The 15802-nt window shown below is 38.8% G+C and overlaps 1 protein-coding gene across 1 annotated transcript; it reads left to right on the top strand.

Annotated features, from left to right (window-relative positions):
* The first annotated feature begins 8874 nt into the window (after positions 1 to 8874).
* On the top strand, positions 8875 to 15615 carry LOC119134695 (lutropin-choriogonadotropic hormone receptor-like). The gene is given in 11 exon segments (XM_037271700.1): positions 8875 to 9068; positions 9188 to 9259; positions 10331 to 10402; positions 11023 to 11097; positions 11362 to 11436; positions 11623 to 11700; positions 11878 to 11946; positions 12555 to 12629; positions 12965 to 13153; positions 13275 to 13322; positions 14306 to 15615. Coding segments are annotated over 11 exon segments (2010 nt in total). The 3' UTR covers positions 15369 to 15615.
* Positions 15616 to 15802: the final 187 nt, after the last annotated feature.

Below are 15802 nucleotides of genomic sequence, written 5' to 3'. Positions count from 1 at the left end.
GTCAAAAGTTTTCATAAAATTAAAATAATATGTCTATGAAGTAGTTTTTATTTATCATTGTTGAAATTCAAATCCACAATAGTGGTCATCGTACTTTAAAACATACATCGCCTCCAGTGTGTCCTAAACCAAAACAGTGGGGGATACTTTTTTTTTTTGTCAGGTTCAAAACTGTCTCGTTATTTTCAGGTTGCTTGACATGGCCTTTTTTAGGCCACCCAACCTTCCACCCAACAGTAAAATGACAAGAACAATGTCAGAAAAACTATGTGGTTGTTGGGTATGTCCACAACTCAAATAGTCTCCGATATTCATGATTTCTGCATGATTCTTGTCTGCTTCTCCATCTTAGTGTGCAGAACAGAACTGTTCCCACAAGACACTCGGTAAGACAAGAGACAGCCTGGACAGTAGTGGTGGCATGAGACGAGTCAGATCACACCATGACTGCCCGATACCTCTTGCAGATTTACCAAATGAAATGTGTGTGAGCACTGTAGCTAAGACAATCTTTCATCTTCTGTTGTTGAGCTTTCTTTATTTCCTTCCAAGGAAACATCGACGGCTCAGATCATTTTAGAGGGAGAGTCAAGTGTGTGTGAGTGTAGCCATGGTATCCACCGCCAATAGCATCTGAGGCGAGATCGCACTCCATCGGTATATAAAATATTCATCCGTTATTCTAATGTATCGAGTATGAAGACTGTTATTCCAACAGGAGGACTGCTTCTTGTAGAATATAAATATCTTATTGTCATGTCCACACTGCCGCATCGGCTCACAGTGGAACCTATAAAGTCGAATGCCCTAATAGTAGTACAAAGTAGAGTTTAAGCATTTTCAAGACATTAAAAAAATCTGGGGAGCCTTTTGATCACTGAGCAACTAAAGAATCAACTCATTCACTTTTTTTTTCTTTTTTTTACATTTGTCATTCAATCCTTTAAATCACTTTTCTATTGGATGAGTTGTCTATTTGTTTCATGAATATTTTAATGGTAGTAATCTGAGCCGGGAATTTATTAATCTATCCTTTATTTTCTATAGCACTAGTCCTCATTTAAACCCGGGGTGAGCTGGAACCTATCCCAGCTGACTTTGGGCAAAAGGCCAAACAAGCAGTCACACACATTTACATCTGTGGACGCTTCCAAACCAAACGTGTACATTTTTTGCAATATGGAAGGAAGCCAGATTGCCTGCAAAATCCCCACACAACCACAAACTTCTGTTGAGATTTTAACCCAGAGCCCTTGCACTCTGAGGCAGACATAACTCCTCACAAAAGAGGAGGCAACACGAGAAAAATCACTAATGTGAGGGGCACATTAGAAGATCCTAATTACATGTCATGTCCCTCTTCCGGCAATCTCATCCCCGTGACCCCAGTTCTTTCTAGACAGCTGATTGTCAGACCAGCAGCCTTGGGCTTACTTACCATTTTTTTATGTGATCATTGGAATTTGTGTTCCTCAGAATAATAGAGGACATCGACAGCCGTCCCCTTAACCCCCAGCTCCAATCATTTAGAGTCTGAGGTGGACTGCAAGTTAATGACTTGGCCTTATGTTGCACTTGACTGCATTTCCGCAGCTAATTATGGTCTTATTGTCACCAAAAAGAATTCGCCCTCACCATTATAACCATGATAAACCGCCCCAATCCGCCAGCCCTTCCCGCAGGTATGCAAAAGCCCATAATATCTTTTGTGTATTTGATCTCTCACCATGAAGGCCCAGAAAAGAGAAGGTAATTAAAATGTAGCTGCAGCATGGAAATGAATTGTCATGTAGGCAATTGCCTGTTTGTGTTCTGGATTAGGAAGACAGAGACCAAGATGGCCAGTGTGGGTACAGAGAGTTTGTGAATGTGACCACTGATCATGATCAATTAAAGTTGTTGTATGTTTTTGCAGGACTAACAGCTGTGCCCACATTGTGCATCTGGAGTAAAAGTGTTTGGTCTGTCTGATGAGCTCATCCCGAAAAGGAAAACACCAAGCAAATGGGGCAGCTTTGTCCCTGAAGACATTACAAAGTAAAATCACAGCAGTAAGTGGAAAAATATTAGACATTAGCATATGCCGTTGGAATAAGTATACTAAAAAATAAGTCAATTTTTGAATGATTCGTCAAATATAATGTCCTGCATCTTCAAAGCTGCAAGCTCTCGTGGGACTTTTTGTGGTTGGTTGTCACGGTGATAAGAGAGAGAGAGGCAATTTGTTTTGCAACCACTTTCATCTTTTTATCAATATTCATACAGCACAGGTACTCTTGTTTATTTGCAAGATGTTGCTTGATGGTCACTCTTATTGATCTGTCCAGCTGTTCTTCTGCTTGCTATGAGAGTGATATGTCATCACACTCCACATGTGCTTTCTCCTATTTCCTTACAAAACCACTTTTATTTCATCAGAAATTCATTACCTACATGTATGACTCAAGCTGGCTGTACTTCATTTTTTCATATCACGTGAAATATGTCCAGAGAACTGCTGTTTATGAGAAACCCTTCTGACATCTACTGGTCGTCATGTGAACTACCGAACTGAAACATTAGCAGTCATCCAATTTATATTTATTCACTCACTCTAATGAAAAATTGTCAGTAAGGGTAGCAGTATGGTGTTGATAATGTAGTATTGTTACAATTCAATTTCATGAGGGAATATTCTTGTTTGCAGTGGTTAATGTGGCAAATCAGAATGTTTTAGTTTTTGTCATTCTCCTTCAATTCACCTGGTATGTAAACAGAACACCATAGCTTATAAAAACGTATTTTTTTCCGTTTTACACAAAAGGTTTCTTTGAGAGAGAAAAAAAAATCTGCTAATTCATTGTTTTGAGATTATTCTTGAGTCCACATTGTTCTTATATAAGAATGGAGATATTTTATGAGCAGGTGTTGACTTGATTTACATATTTGTTTCCAACAGTTTGCTGTGTTTTGTCTACAAATCTCCACGCAGATGTTGTGTTCTGGGGGAACGCAAGTGTTTAAGCAAATTTAATCAGTAAATGATTTGTTTCCAAGTTGAGAGGTCTTTCTAAACTGCTGTCATAAAACTCCAGCCTCGTGACTATGACCTGCTTGGTTTCGTTACAGACACTGACATTGAAATACATACACTCATATACATCATCGTGATTCATTCATCTCAGCCATCTTGTTGCCAGTTTAGCAATTTACAAAAAATAAACTGGTGTTGAGGTTATTCACATAGCGGATGCTGCAGAGGGAGTGTGAGGGTATGATGGGCCCACTCTGGCAGCTTAATCTTATCGTTGACAGGGCAGTGTCTTGGAGAAAGCCTACAATCAATGCTCTTTCACCACCAGACTAGATATCATAAGCGGCAACATCACTCATCTCCACGTCTTGGCAAATCCGGATTGATTGCTGCACTTTCACACACACACTGGACTGAGGAGTGATGCGAGTTGCTCGCTTTGAAAACTGCTGCTATACTTTTTTTTTTTAAATATATGTCTTTGATGCTAAGGTGAATCATGCCTCGATGTTGAAATTGTAAATCTATAACTCATGTGAGGACAGGATGTGGAAGCGTGGAATGTCCTACTATAAGTTCACATTCAAGCAAACCTTCATTTTTTTTTCTTCAAAAGTATATACTACTTTGACTGTATACTGTAAATGTTAAACATGTCGCCTCACCCTTGAAAACATTATTCATGAGTTCGATAATAAAGAGTTAAAATGCTCAAAATAGAATAAAGATTAAATTTTTGTCAATAAATCGGGATTTTTAAAGGTGTTTACAATATCTATTAGGCCAATCACTAGGGTGCCGTTACCTGCTAAAATGTATTCACACACTCAATAAAAATCTATTCAAAAGCAATTGAACCTGTGATTAGCATTTGATTGATTGGATGATCAACCTTTTTATTGTGCGACTATTTAACCTACGAGGCTGAATTTGTGCTCCTCCATGAGAGAATTCCACTTGAATCGATTCCTGAACAGAGTTGACAAGTGTGTTCTTCTATTCAATGCAAGTGAAATGGAGAACATTTGTTCTCATTGTGGCATTGTCTTCTTTGACACTGACTGATTTTTAGAGAGCCATGATTAACATTCTTTCTTTGCCAATCTCCAAAAGCATGTGGTTAAATCTGCCCACATGATAGACATCTTTCCAAATTGAATCCCCTCCCCTGTCCTCTCGGGAGTCTCATGGTCATCACCTCTCTCTACAATTTTTACCAACAAAGGTAATTGTGAGTTTATTCTTGCTTCTTAATAGCATTCCATGACACATTGTCACTGGAAGCCGTTCAGTTCGGTGATGTTAAAATGAGGTAAGTACACTACAAATGTTGATGTGGATTTAATTTAAAGTAAAAAAGGACCATCATGTAGTCAGATGGCTGCAGGTGAAGCTGAAAGGAAGAAGAGCATGTCTCTGAGACTGCAGACGGTAGCTGGTTTTAATGTGTTGTGCAACTCAACCAATATCAGTGTTTGCTGACTAAAGTGGATTAGTGGTTTTAATCGGGTGAAGATCTGTGATGCTGGACAGAAAAGAGCTTTATTGCTGCACTTGGCAGGAGCAGAAGTGCGGGACATCTTTTTCACAAGAGATGAGGCCAGCTGGGAAGGTTTAGTAAGAAAACTGAAAAAATATTTTGCATGTCAGAAATACATTCACAATAAGAGATAACAATAGATTGACAATTATCAATGTTCTTGCTTAAAGCAAAAAACTAAACTTTATGCCTGCTGGAAGGAGCTCGAAGTTGTGGTGAAGGTGGTTTAACACAATTTTGGCGAATTTCATCCAAGGCAAGGATGTCATCATTCATAAAAGTTACAGCAGCATACAATTAACCCTCTGATTTATTCTAGAGATCACTTAATTATTATCATTTTTGGCTGCGGCACAGCTCTGAGGTGGTTGGTTTCACATATAGACATGTAACATCAGGTTGGAAGGTGGTCTCCAAGTGCTCACTTCACAGCGATGATCTGTGATTGCCCTGGGCAACTTTACATCATCCACCCGGGGAGGTCTACCTGCAACGCACTGTGTACTTTGATCTTCTGCATGGACTCCAGTGAGGCTATTTGTGCTTCCACAATGCCAAAAACTGTGTGCTTGTAACACACTGATTTTAAAGGGAACGAGAGGAGCTGCTTCCATCAATTGGAAGGCAAAATGACTGTGTTCACACCCACAACGGTGCCAGTGGCTGTTTCGAACTGCATGCATCTACAAAAATTTAAAAAAAAGAAAGAAAACTCCCAACATGTCGTATAGCCAAATGGCCAGTACAGAAAGGTAACATGTTTCCTTTGTGGTTCAATGCAGTATGATGTAAAGTTTCTGCATGGCAAATTAAGGATCTGTCTGCAGGACCTCTCACCACCTTAATGAGCTGTATCGAAACAGGTGACTGGAGTAAATATGAGACTGCTTATCAGGCTGTAAAAGTGAACTTTCCACAGAGGGAATAATGGTGTTCAGGTGGACTGGCATTGTTATTCCCCCGGGGGAATAACAGTACGGTACAGGATGCTTATGGTAGCACACGAAGGACATCAGGGAATAGTCAAAACAAAAAAGAACCTGAGAACACAAATGTGGCCGTCTGGTATTAATTGAGAAGCAGAAGAGTTAGTCAGTTAAACAGCTCTACTTCCCAGGATGGTCCTATTGCGAAAAGGGAACTCCCACCTAAAACATGACAGAAACCAGCAATAGACATGACTGGACCATTCCCCTCAGGACATCTATTAGTGCTGACTGAGTACTACTCCAGATGGGTGAGTGTTGATGTCCCACTTTTGTAAACATAATAAAATATCTGAGACCCTCATTTTGGAATACATGGCATTCCACAGATGATGTAACCCGGAACAGCTCTAGTTCTACCTTAATCAAATGGTGAAGTTAAGGGGAAAAAATAATAAGCCATAACGTACGTAGCTTTTATATACGCTCCATCACACCAGAAACTGCATCAAACAAGCTTCCTGAGCATTAAAAATAAACTGCCGCACAAGAATAAGATGGACATTCCTGTCTACCAATATATCCCCAAGTGCTAAACGCCTACAAAACTCAGATTGTGGCTTCAGACAATCCCTCACAGTTTGTCTCGGCAAATCATCACACCTTATCATCTGGACAAACACCGAAACCCCCAAAGGCAAAGATGCATTTAGCCACGACTCCCACACTTTCTCTCTCTCAATTACAATTCACACAAGCGTACATACAATGAAAAACACACACACACACACACACACACAGCGGATCCCACCACTGTTGGAGTCCAACTGGCTCGGAAATGGATGTTTTGATGTTGAGGAGCAAAGAAAGTTTTCTACTTTAAGAGTTGAAACTGGCTGGCTGAGTCATGCCAGCAGTAAATATATTTGAGAGTTAAAAGACAGAGAGGAGCCAACCAAAACCAAAACAAACACTTGCCGAAATGCAGTGTACAGTTAAGAGGAAGCTTCACCCTGCAGACAGCAGAGCATCCTGAACAAAATGATATTACCAAATACGGATCGGGTAAAAGTGATTTAATCTCAACTTTCTGAAATAGATATAATGTCAACTTTCAATGTTTATTTGTCAACAGTGATTTGTGTCCAGTGGTGAACGTGTTAATGCTCCAAACAATGTCCAAGGATTTTTAAATTCCTCATTTGATAAGCTCAAATCAAGATGATGTGTATAGCACTTAATCACAAAGGTTGTGTCAAAGGTTCTGAATGTGATAAGAATTCTTGCCCCTCCTGTATGCAACACGACTCCCACTACCGCATCAACTGGTGTTTTATTTTAATACACTGCCACATCTCAAGTGAGCTCTTAAGAGTTTTCAAGTCTCCTAATGGCTTCATTGTGATTGTGATTTGATGCTCAGGTCCAATTCACTGTGCAATAAAACACCAAAGTCAAACAACACGCGCGGTGGCCTTTTTGCCAGTTACTGCAAACGCCTCACTGATGTTCGTTGGCTTTCAAGCTCCCCGCTGGCTGAAAATGACCCTTTCAGTGGAAATAGGAAGAAAACAGGACATGACAGCAAATTGCTTCTTCCACCACTTTCAGTAATGGACTGCAGGGCCTCTCAATTCGAACACTTTGCAGGGAAGTTTGTTGTTCCCTTGTTTTCCGCAACGTTTTGTTATACCTCGTCTACCATTGCACCAAAAACTGTTGCCACATCTTGTCAGATCAGCAAGTTAACACCAGGTCAATAGCTCTCACTAAGAGATAAAAAAAGTCCCAAAAATAGAACGTCTGACAGCAACCAACAACAAAAGGGTGAAGGTGAGTGTGTATGGTGAAATGAGATCACACCTACTGCCGGCTATTATTTGAGACAAAAACAATTCACCATCATCTCTGTCAAGTGACAGGACCTCACTGGGTTTCTTGACAGGCATCGAATGGTCACAGTTATAATGGATGAAAGGTCATTGGGGCCCCACTGAAATAGAAAAAAAAAAGAGAGAGAGAATAAAGTCACGATATTGCAGGAAAAAAGTTGTAAATCTTTTTGTAAATCATTTTGCGATAATTGTATTACCCCAAAGAGAAGTTTGATTCATATCCTGCTGTTTTTTGTTGTTGTTGTTGTTGCAGTCCACATACAGGTCATCATCGAAGGACTGATGTCAAGAGTAGTCACAATGCCCACTGTAGTAGGATTGCTGAAAAAAAATGATGCACAGAATAAACAACAACTCTCATCACTTGTATCCCTTTCAGGACTTTATTTGCACAGCTTAGGTTTTTTTCCCATGTAAGTTTGGCTTACTTTTTATAAGATTACATTTTTGTCCTTGTCATGTTCCTATATTCATAATATGAATCTATCATCATAATCTAATTAGCCTTTATTCTAATATCTATCTATCTATCTATCTATCTATCTATCTATCTATCTATCTATCTATCTATCGATCGATCTATCGATCGATCGATCGATCGATCGATCGATCTATCTATCTATCTATCTATCTATCTATCTATCTATCTCAATATTTAATATCTATTTAATGGTGATTTTTTTTTCTCTTGATATCATAACTTTATTATTCCCACAATAATGTATGTGTCAAGTAAATGATTGTAATTGGTCCTCAATTCTCTCAATTTTTTTTCAGCATGCGCAATTGTCAAAGTAGTTTTACGCCACAGAGGCTTTGTTGATTTTGTGTTACGTCTCGATCAATTTTCCCCAGGTCAACTTGCCATCATCCTCTTGAGAGGTTTTCAAGTGGAAGAAACAACTAAAGCACCCTGCGTGGGTGTCATCCTTCACCCCTGTCATCTAGGTCATGCAAAAAGTCATCTTGAACTTGACCTTTTCAATGCAAATTAAAATCCTGCTAATGCGCAATGGTAAATAATTATGTGTGTATTTCATTTTAACCTTTTTTTTTTATAGAAAGTCTTTTCAGAAATACTTTTATAAGTCAACAATTTGATTGCTGTGTGTAGCAGTAATAGTAGTAGAAACGGTGATTGTATTTTTTAAAAAGGACATATTGTGTTATCTTGTGCAGACATACAGTACATAATGCAATATAACAAGCTTTTAACCATTTTCCAGAATGTTATTCTAATGTAATGCAGCAACGATAGTGAGCTATCCTGATCTCCACCCACTAAACGTCACAAGTACTCCACTTTTCAGGCAACTCCTCCAGGCGAGCGGGCAAGTCACATACACATGAGTACATCAAGGCAACACCACTGCTGATACTTAAAAGAAGGAAAGATATTCATCTTTTTTTTATTGCAGTTTAGGATTGGAATATTACATTTATTTTAATTAGTAGTTGGGATTTTTTGTAAGAACGTTTTTTTCATTTTTCATTTCACAAATGACCTCCCAGGTGCTCTGGGTTGTGGTTGCATTTTCCGGCATCCTCATTGTGACCTCCTATGAGATGTTCAAGTGTCCAAAAATTTGCCACTGCACAGCCTCCAGCCTCCAATGCAGCAATGACACTCAAGTGGCTTCTGAAAGTGACACCACATCCATGTAAGTATTTAAGTATATAAGTTCTCCTTCTTTGTGGTTATTCTCAATATTTTATGTTGTCACTTTTGGGACGTTCTGCTGTAACATTTCTGCTGGACAAAGCAGAGGGAAAACTGTAAATTAAACCATTTCCATTCTCACATATTTAACAGAGTTCTCAAACACCTGGATCTCAAAGAACTTCCAACTCATGCCTTCAAAGAACTGATCAACATAAAATTAATGTAAGTTATTGCATATAATATACTGTATATTAAAGAATATCTTCTTGGGTTGAGTTCAGCAGAGTAGCACAAATATTTTTTGATATCAATTTCTAGCAGGAATTAAAGCTGAATTTAAGTTGAAAATTTTATTGTCGTCCTAATAAATATAACATAATTTTATTGTTGCTTCTGTACAGGATTTCATTGTTTTTTTTGGTTTTTTTTGTTTGTTTAGTAGTAATCCATTTGCACTATTTGGCTTCTAGTACACATTAAATGATTTGTTTTGTTCTGGTCAAAAATAAATAACGCTGGCTGTGTGTATTGAGTACAGAACTTAAGTTGTGATAATCTTCCTTGACATCGTTAGTAATATTGTTTAAAGTTTATTAAATTATTTCAAATCACTACCATACCCACAACAGCTCTCAACAGTGTTGATAAAACATTTTTGCTTTGACTGTTATATTTGGTGCCAGTGACTGTTTACGTGTATGAACATAATAGTGGTAACAAAAGGAAAGAGGTCAGGTATGCGTCTATCAATAAACAAAACATTCAGGGACAAATCTAGAAGTGTGTTTACCATTCAGTGTCTTTGTTTAGACGTCATACTTAAACATTTTCATTTGGCCGAGATCAGGTGTTACAAACCTTCTTGAAAACTACTGCTTGCATACCAATTGATGGAAGTTTGTAACCCTAACGTCTTTCAAATGAATATAATTTATCAACCCATCCATCTATTTATATGGTCGTTGCTGTCCTTCTTCCTATGATGGTGAGTTCTGGCCTAGATTTCAAGACACACAAAATGAAATGTGTTTGTGTCGCAGATGATTACACTCTCATATGAAATGTATTAATCCAAGAATTTGTTGGTGCCACGAGGTTCTCTCAAAGCACACCAGTAGAGTACTAATTTGTTTATTCTTGTATTATTTTCCATATACATGTTGTTTTTTGCTTTGTTGACATCTTAAATACCATTGAAATTTTTATACTTGGACGTAAGATCCTTCAGTTATTATTTATTTAGTCACTCAGCATATGTCTAAACCTAATGTACAATGTGTGTGTGTGTCACAGTATGATTTACTACTGCACCGCGACCCGGATACAGAAGCACGCCTTTCTCTCCATCCCCGGCTTGAGAGAAATGTATGTATATAGCGTTCATGTTAAAACAAGACTCCTGCATTTTCCATTTTAATTTTCACAGAATCAAACAATCACACTTGCCCTCAAAAGTACTGGAACAGTGAGGACAATTGTTATAAATTTCCTTTTGACAGAAACATTTGGGTTTGATATGAAAATATTAATGGAAGTCAAGTTGTGAGTTGAAGTTGTAGTTCAACTTAACATTTTTATATGGGTAAAGAACAATCTATTTTTATTTATCACAAATAACAAATACTGTATATTCTAAGTTATGTATCCAATTTTGATGTAATTTATTTTCAAATAAAAGCTGAATTGCTAAATGTTTGTCTCATTTAAGATAAACTTCCTTAAAAAAGGGGGTATTGGTCTCACTGTTCCAATTGTTTTGGAAGGGAGTGTACATGACTGATTACGCTTCAGCTGTACTACTATGCAAAAGTCCTCCACAAAGAATGTTAGAGGTTTCTTTGTTATATAACCTTCTTCAAAGCAATCGTTTGACATAGATCAGTCAAATATTTGGACACAAGAAACTGTCCAAACCTTTCATTGGTGCTGTAGTAAAATTGGAAGAAAAAAAAATCCCATTTCTTTCTGTATTTGTATTCCCGCAGCACTCTTAAAAACATGAAACATTTGAGGACAATTGAAAAGGGTGCCTTCACTGATCTGCCTGATTTGAATTATTTGTAAGTATTTCTTCTTTTGGATAATTGTAGTATTATTATTTTAGATTTTCTTTGTCAGTATGCAAACAGCTACTGTATTTAGCTATAGCATCTAGTTAATGAAGCTTAAATTCAGGCTGACAACCTTTGGGATACCCTGTGTTGACAACATCAAAATATTAAATTCAGAGTACTAATGCAAAAATATTTTGTTTATGTTGCAACATGGAGATTAAAGAGTACCTCCAAAGTAGGCCCTCATCATGTAAATAACATTTCTTACAGATGCATCTTTGGCACTGGGGTGATTCACTTCCCTGACTTATCCACTATATCTTCCTTGGCCTTCCCGTTCAGCCTGTAAGTAATCCCATTCAAAATTAATAAAGTGCTTGTCAACATCTTATTTGTGTGGTGCGCTTACATGTTTGCCTTTTTTGTACAGCAATGAATGCCCACTAACATCAGCATACATACATACATCAAGCTTTATTCACATTATTTTGTCCGACTAGTTAGCAAAACCTTCTCTATCAAATTTTGCAGAAAAATGCAAGAAAACATGGCCATAGAAAATATCCCTGCCAATTCCTTCAATGGTATGACAAAGATGCCCAGTGACATGTGAGTAGATCATATTACCTAAATATGGTTCAGCAGTAGTTTAAGAACGCTTTTTTTTTCTCTCTGTTTTTTTTTTTTTTTGTCATTTATTTTGCTTCTCAAATGTGCTTAAGTAACTGAATGTTCACCGTGACCTGGACCACTGGATTTGTTGACAGTAAATTTTGACCTTGACAGAAGCCTGATTGGAAGCGGTTTTAAGGAAATCAACCCACATGCATTTAATGGAACCTTCATCAGAACGCTGTAAGTCTTCCGTTGATGTTACAATGTTGATGTATTTTCCTTGTCATTTTCCAGAATGGTGGATAATTTTAATAGCTTTCTCTTTCTAATCATCAAATAGAGCAAACAAATGGTATTCAAGACGAAACAAAGACTGGTTGTCCCTTTGTTTTCTTGCCCTTCCACACACTGCTAGATGTTGATGGGTAGAAATGCCCACTCTACACACAAATAGATAAAATGAGCCTCAAAAGTTGAACAGCCAAACTCTTGTATAATTTGGAGTTCAACCTAAATGATGGCATATTTTGGCCTCAAAAGTATTTTAAAAAAAACAACACGTATGTGATTTCAGCTCAATGGGCCGATATTGGTCACTCAAGATACGTATCTTTGATCAGTACAATTTTTTACATCAACTTATTCCTCGGTTACATACAAAAATTTGTTTTGGCAAGCAATTGGTGTGCTAAGCATAGAATGACTTTACTGATGGGAAAAAAAAAACAGCTGAGCTCACTGTTTCCAAATCCTGCCTGAATAGATTTGTGTTGAAAATAAAACTTGTAAAATTGCATTTAAACTTCAAACTGCTCGCTTTAAATGTAGCTCATTTTCTTTCTTTGTAGGGATTTAAGGCACAACAGACATCTGTGGTACATTCCAGAAGATGCTTTCGAGGGAGCCTTGGGCCCGCTTTATCTGTGAGTTTTAAAAATACACTCACCTAATAAAATATGTTAAAATTCTGCCAGTCAGTTTTTAGGGGGTTACAAATCAAGTCATAGTAGACTAATAATTGTTTTAATTTAGCAGTAAACGCACAACTGATGGATGAAGACGACTATCATTAACCCCCCACAGACCATTGTTTGTTTGTTTGATTTTGTTATAGCTGTCATATTTCCTCTATTCGTGACCAGCATTGTTTTTACTCAAGGGCAGACATCCTCCAATGTCTATCCGAAAGGAATTTCTTCCTTCCTTGGGTAATCAGGGTGATAGTTAAGGGGTAACCTATTTTGTATGTGTGATTCAGGGATGTGTCCTCCACAGCATTGAGCTCCCTCCCTCGGAAAGGGTTGGAGCAGGTAAAGCGCCTGAAAGCCAAATCTGCTTTTGCACTGAAGCGCCTTCCTCCATTAGACAGCCTGGCCGAGCTGGGGGCGGCCGAACTGACTTACGCAAGCCAGTGCTGTGCTTTCCACTTGTGGTACAGCAAGCATAGGTAAACAATACTCTCTTACTGATGTAATGTGAAATAATATGACAAATATTAATGCAAACTATCAAAAGTTTGATGTTGATCACACTTTTATATTGATACTATACTGATTTTATATTTACAGACTAGAGGCCCTCAAGAATCCATCGCCGTTTTGTGAATTGATTCACACGTAAGTTGTTAAAATACAAGACAGCCTACTTGGCAACACATAGAAGCTAGAATCTGATTGGACAATAAAAAAGAATATCCACGAGAAGCTGCAAAACCAAGCAATGAAATGAAGACAAAAAAATGGGCACAATTTCATTAGGTTTGCGAATGTAGGTTAGTGCTTTTGACTGCATGCAACTGTTGCAAAAACATATCTACTACTACTTGTAGACTTGTTTTCATGGTTGGAAAAAATAACCTCCATGTATACAGTGTAAAAAAGACAAAAGAGGAACGAAGTTGTTTGAGATCTTGGGGTCAAGGCAGAAAAAACAAAAATAGCTGCAAACACGGAAAACCTTCGGCCAGGGAGCATTACACAATGGTTTTGAAAAAAAAAAGAAATTTCAGTTGGTACTTTCTTATTAAGTCCTTTAACTGAATCAATGTTACTTTTACCGACTTTTCAGTAGTAAGTCAACAACAATTGTATAATTTTATATTTTACCAAACAGTCGGTTCCTTCACCGATTGTGTTGGAAAACATCCATCTCTGTTGGCACCTCCTCCTCACGCTGGTATTCTCCTCCTCAGCAGGAGTTTTCAGCCAATCTGACTGTGATGGTCACTCTAGCGCAAACAAAAGCACCCCCAAGCTGACCCCAATGGTGTGCAATTTTATCAAGGTCAAGACTGTTGGCAGGTCACTCCATTCTTTCCAAAAACAAATTCCAGTGGTAATATTTAATCAATTCTGATATGTGTGGGGAGCAATAATGCCTCACGGTTCTGAGGATGAGTGTTTGAATCTGGATACTATGAGGAGTGAATTTTCTCAGACTCCCTTTCACGTTCCAAAATCATTTCTCTTGGAATATTTGACCATGTACTACATTTCTTGATAAGGAGGGACATGCAGCACTACAAATGTATCAAATAACGGACATCATTCATCAGGGAAGTCATTTTTTGAAATTAACTCAAATTTCTTTGGTCCTCCAGAAATTTAGGTCGAGGCACTGACCTCTACAACGACCATCCACATTTGGAACATATTTGTCCCAGCAACCCCGGCATCCAGTGCACACCAGAGGAAGATCCTTTTAACCCTTGTGAGGACCTCCTGGGTCCCATCCTGGGCAACGTCACCTGGATAATTGCTTTTTTAACCATTGTTGCTAACCTCACTGTGCTGGCCATCTTGCTTTTTACCAGTCGCAAGTTAACCATCTCCCGGTTTCTCATATGTAACCTAGCCCTGGCAGACCTGTGCATGGGTTTTTACCTGATGCTCATTGCCCGCATGGACTGCCACTCTCGCCACGAGTACTATAACCACGCCACGGAATGGCAGACGGGCCCAGGATGCGACATGTCAGGCTTCCTGACGATGTTTTCAAGCGAGCTATCAGTTTATACGCTCACTGTGATCAGTTTTGAACGCTGGTACACTATCATCAATGCCATTGATCTGAACAAAAGGCTTAGCATGCACCATGTGGTGGCCATCATGGTCGCAGGTTGGGCCTTCTCCCTGCTAGTTGCTCTGCTGCCCCTAGTGGGAGTCAGCAGCTATGGCAAGGTGAGCGTCTGTCTCCCAATGGATATCGATACACGGGCTGCTCAGGCATACGTGATGATCGTGCTCTCGCTTAATGTTGTCGCATTTCTGGGGGTGTGTTTCTGCTACGTGTGCATCTACCAGAGTGTCCGCAAGCCGGCGCCCGCCAATCGCTACAATGACGCAAAGCTCGCCAAGCGCATGGCAGTGCTCATTTTCACCGACTTCCTTTGCATGGCACCAATCTCCTTCTTTGCAATCTCTGCAACCCTGCACATGCCCCTTATCACCATGTCTGACTCCAAGATTCTTCTTATCATTTTCTATCCTATCAATTCTCTCTGCAACCCTTTTCTGTACACCATCTTCACTCGGGGCTTTAGGAAAGAGGTGCGGCTTCTGCTCCAACGTTGGGGGGGTACTCTTATAGCATTCAAAGGTAAAGGCCCACAGTTCCCAATTTACCTGCCTCCAAATAATGTCCAGCAGGAAACCACGCTTTAGCTTCTCACGGGAATGAGAGGTTGTTTGTGACCGAGGGAAGCCCATGAGCTATCGAAAAGTAGAAGGAAGAAGCCATCATCTGCCTAACCTGTACATTTGTTCAAAAACTTGGTTTAGGATGGAGAGAGTTTAGCGTGTACCCTGCCTTTCACTCCAAGTAAGCGCAGATAGACTCCAGATCACCCATGACTCTCAAGAGGACAAACTGAAAAGTAAATGGATGGTTGGATGGACAGATGTTCCAGCATGTACAGTACATGTCAAACAACAATAAGGTATCATCCTGTGAGAGCATTCAGAAATTTCTCAATGGCGTTGAACCACAAATTACTCTTAATGAGATTGTTTTGGAAAATGTTTTGAGGTTTGCACCTTTACCTTTGCACTTTTATGTCCAAAACTTTATACGTTTTCTGGTTCTGGAGGCAAATAAG

The sequence above is a fragment of the Syngnathus acus genome, chromosome 15, assembly GCF_901709675.1.
Source record: "Syngnathus acus chromosome 15, fSynAcu1.2, whole genome shotgun sequence".
Classification (NCBI taxonomy): Eukaryota; Metazoa; Chordata; class Actinopteri; order Syngnathiformes; family Syngnathidae; genus Syngnathus; species Syngnathus acus.
The sequence above is the reverse complement of the archived record's forward strand: the minus strand, read 5'-3'. Positions and strand labels throughout refer to the sequence as shown.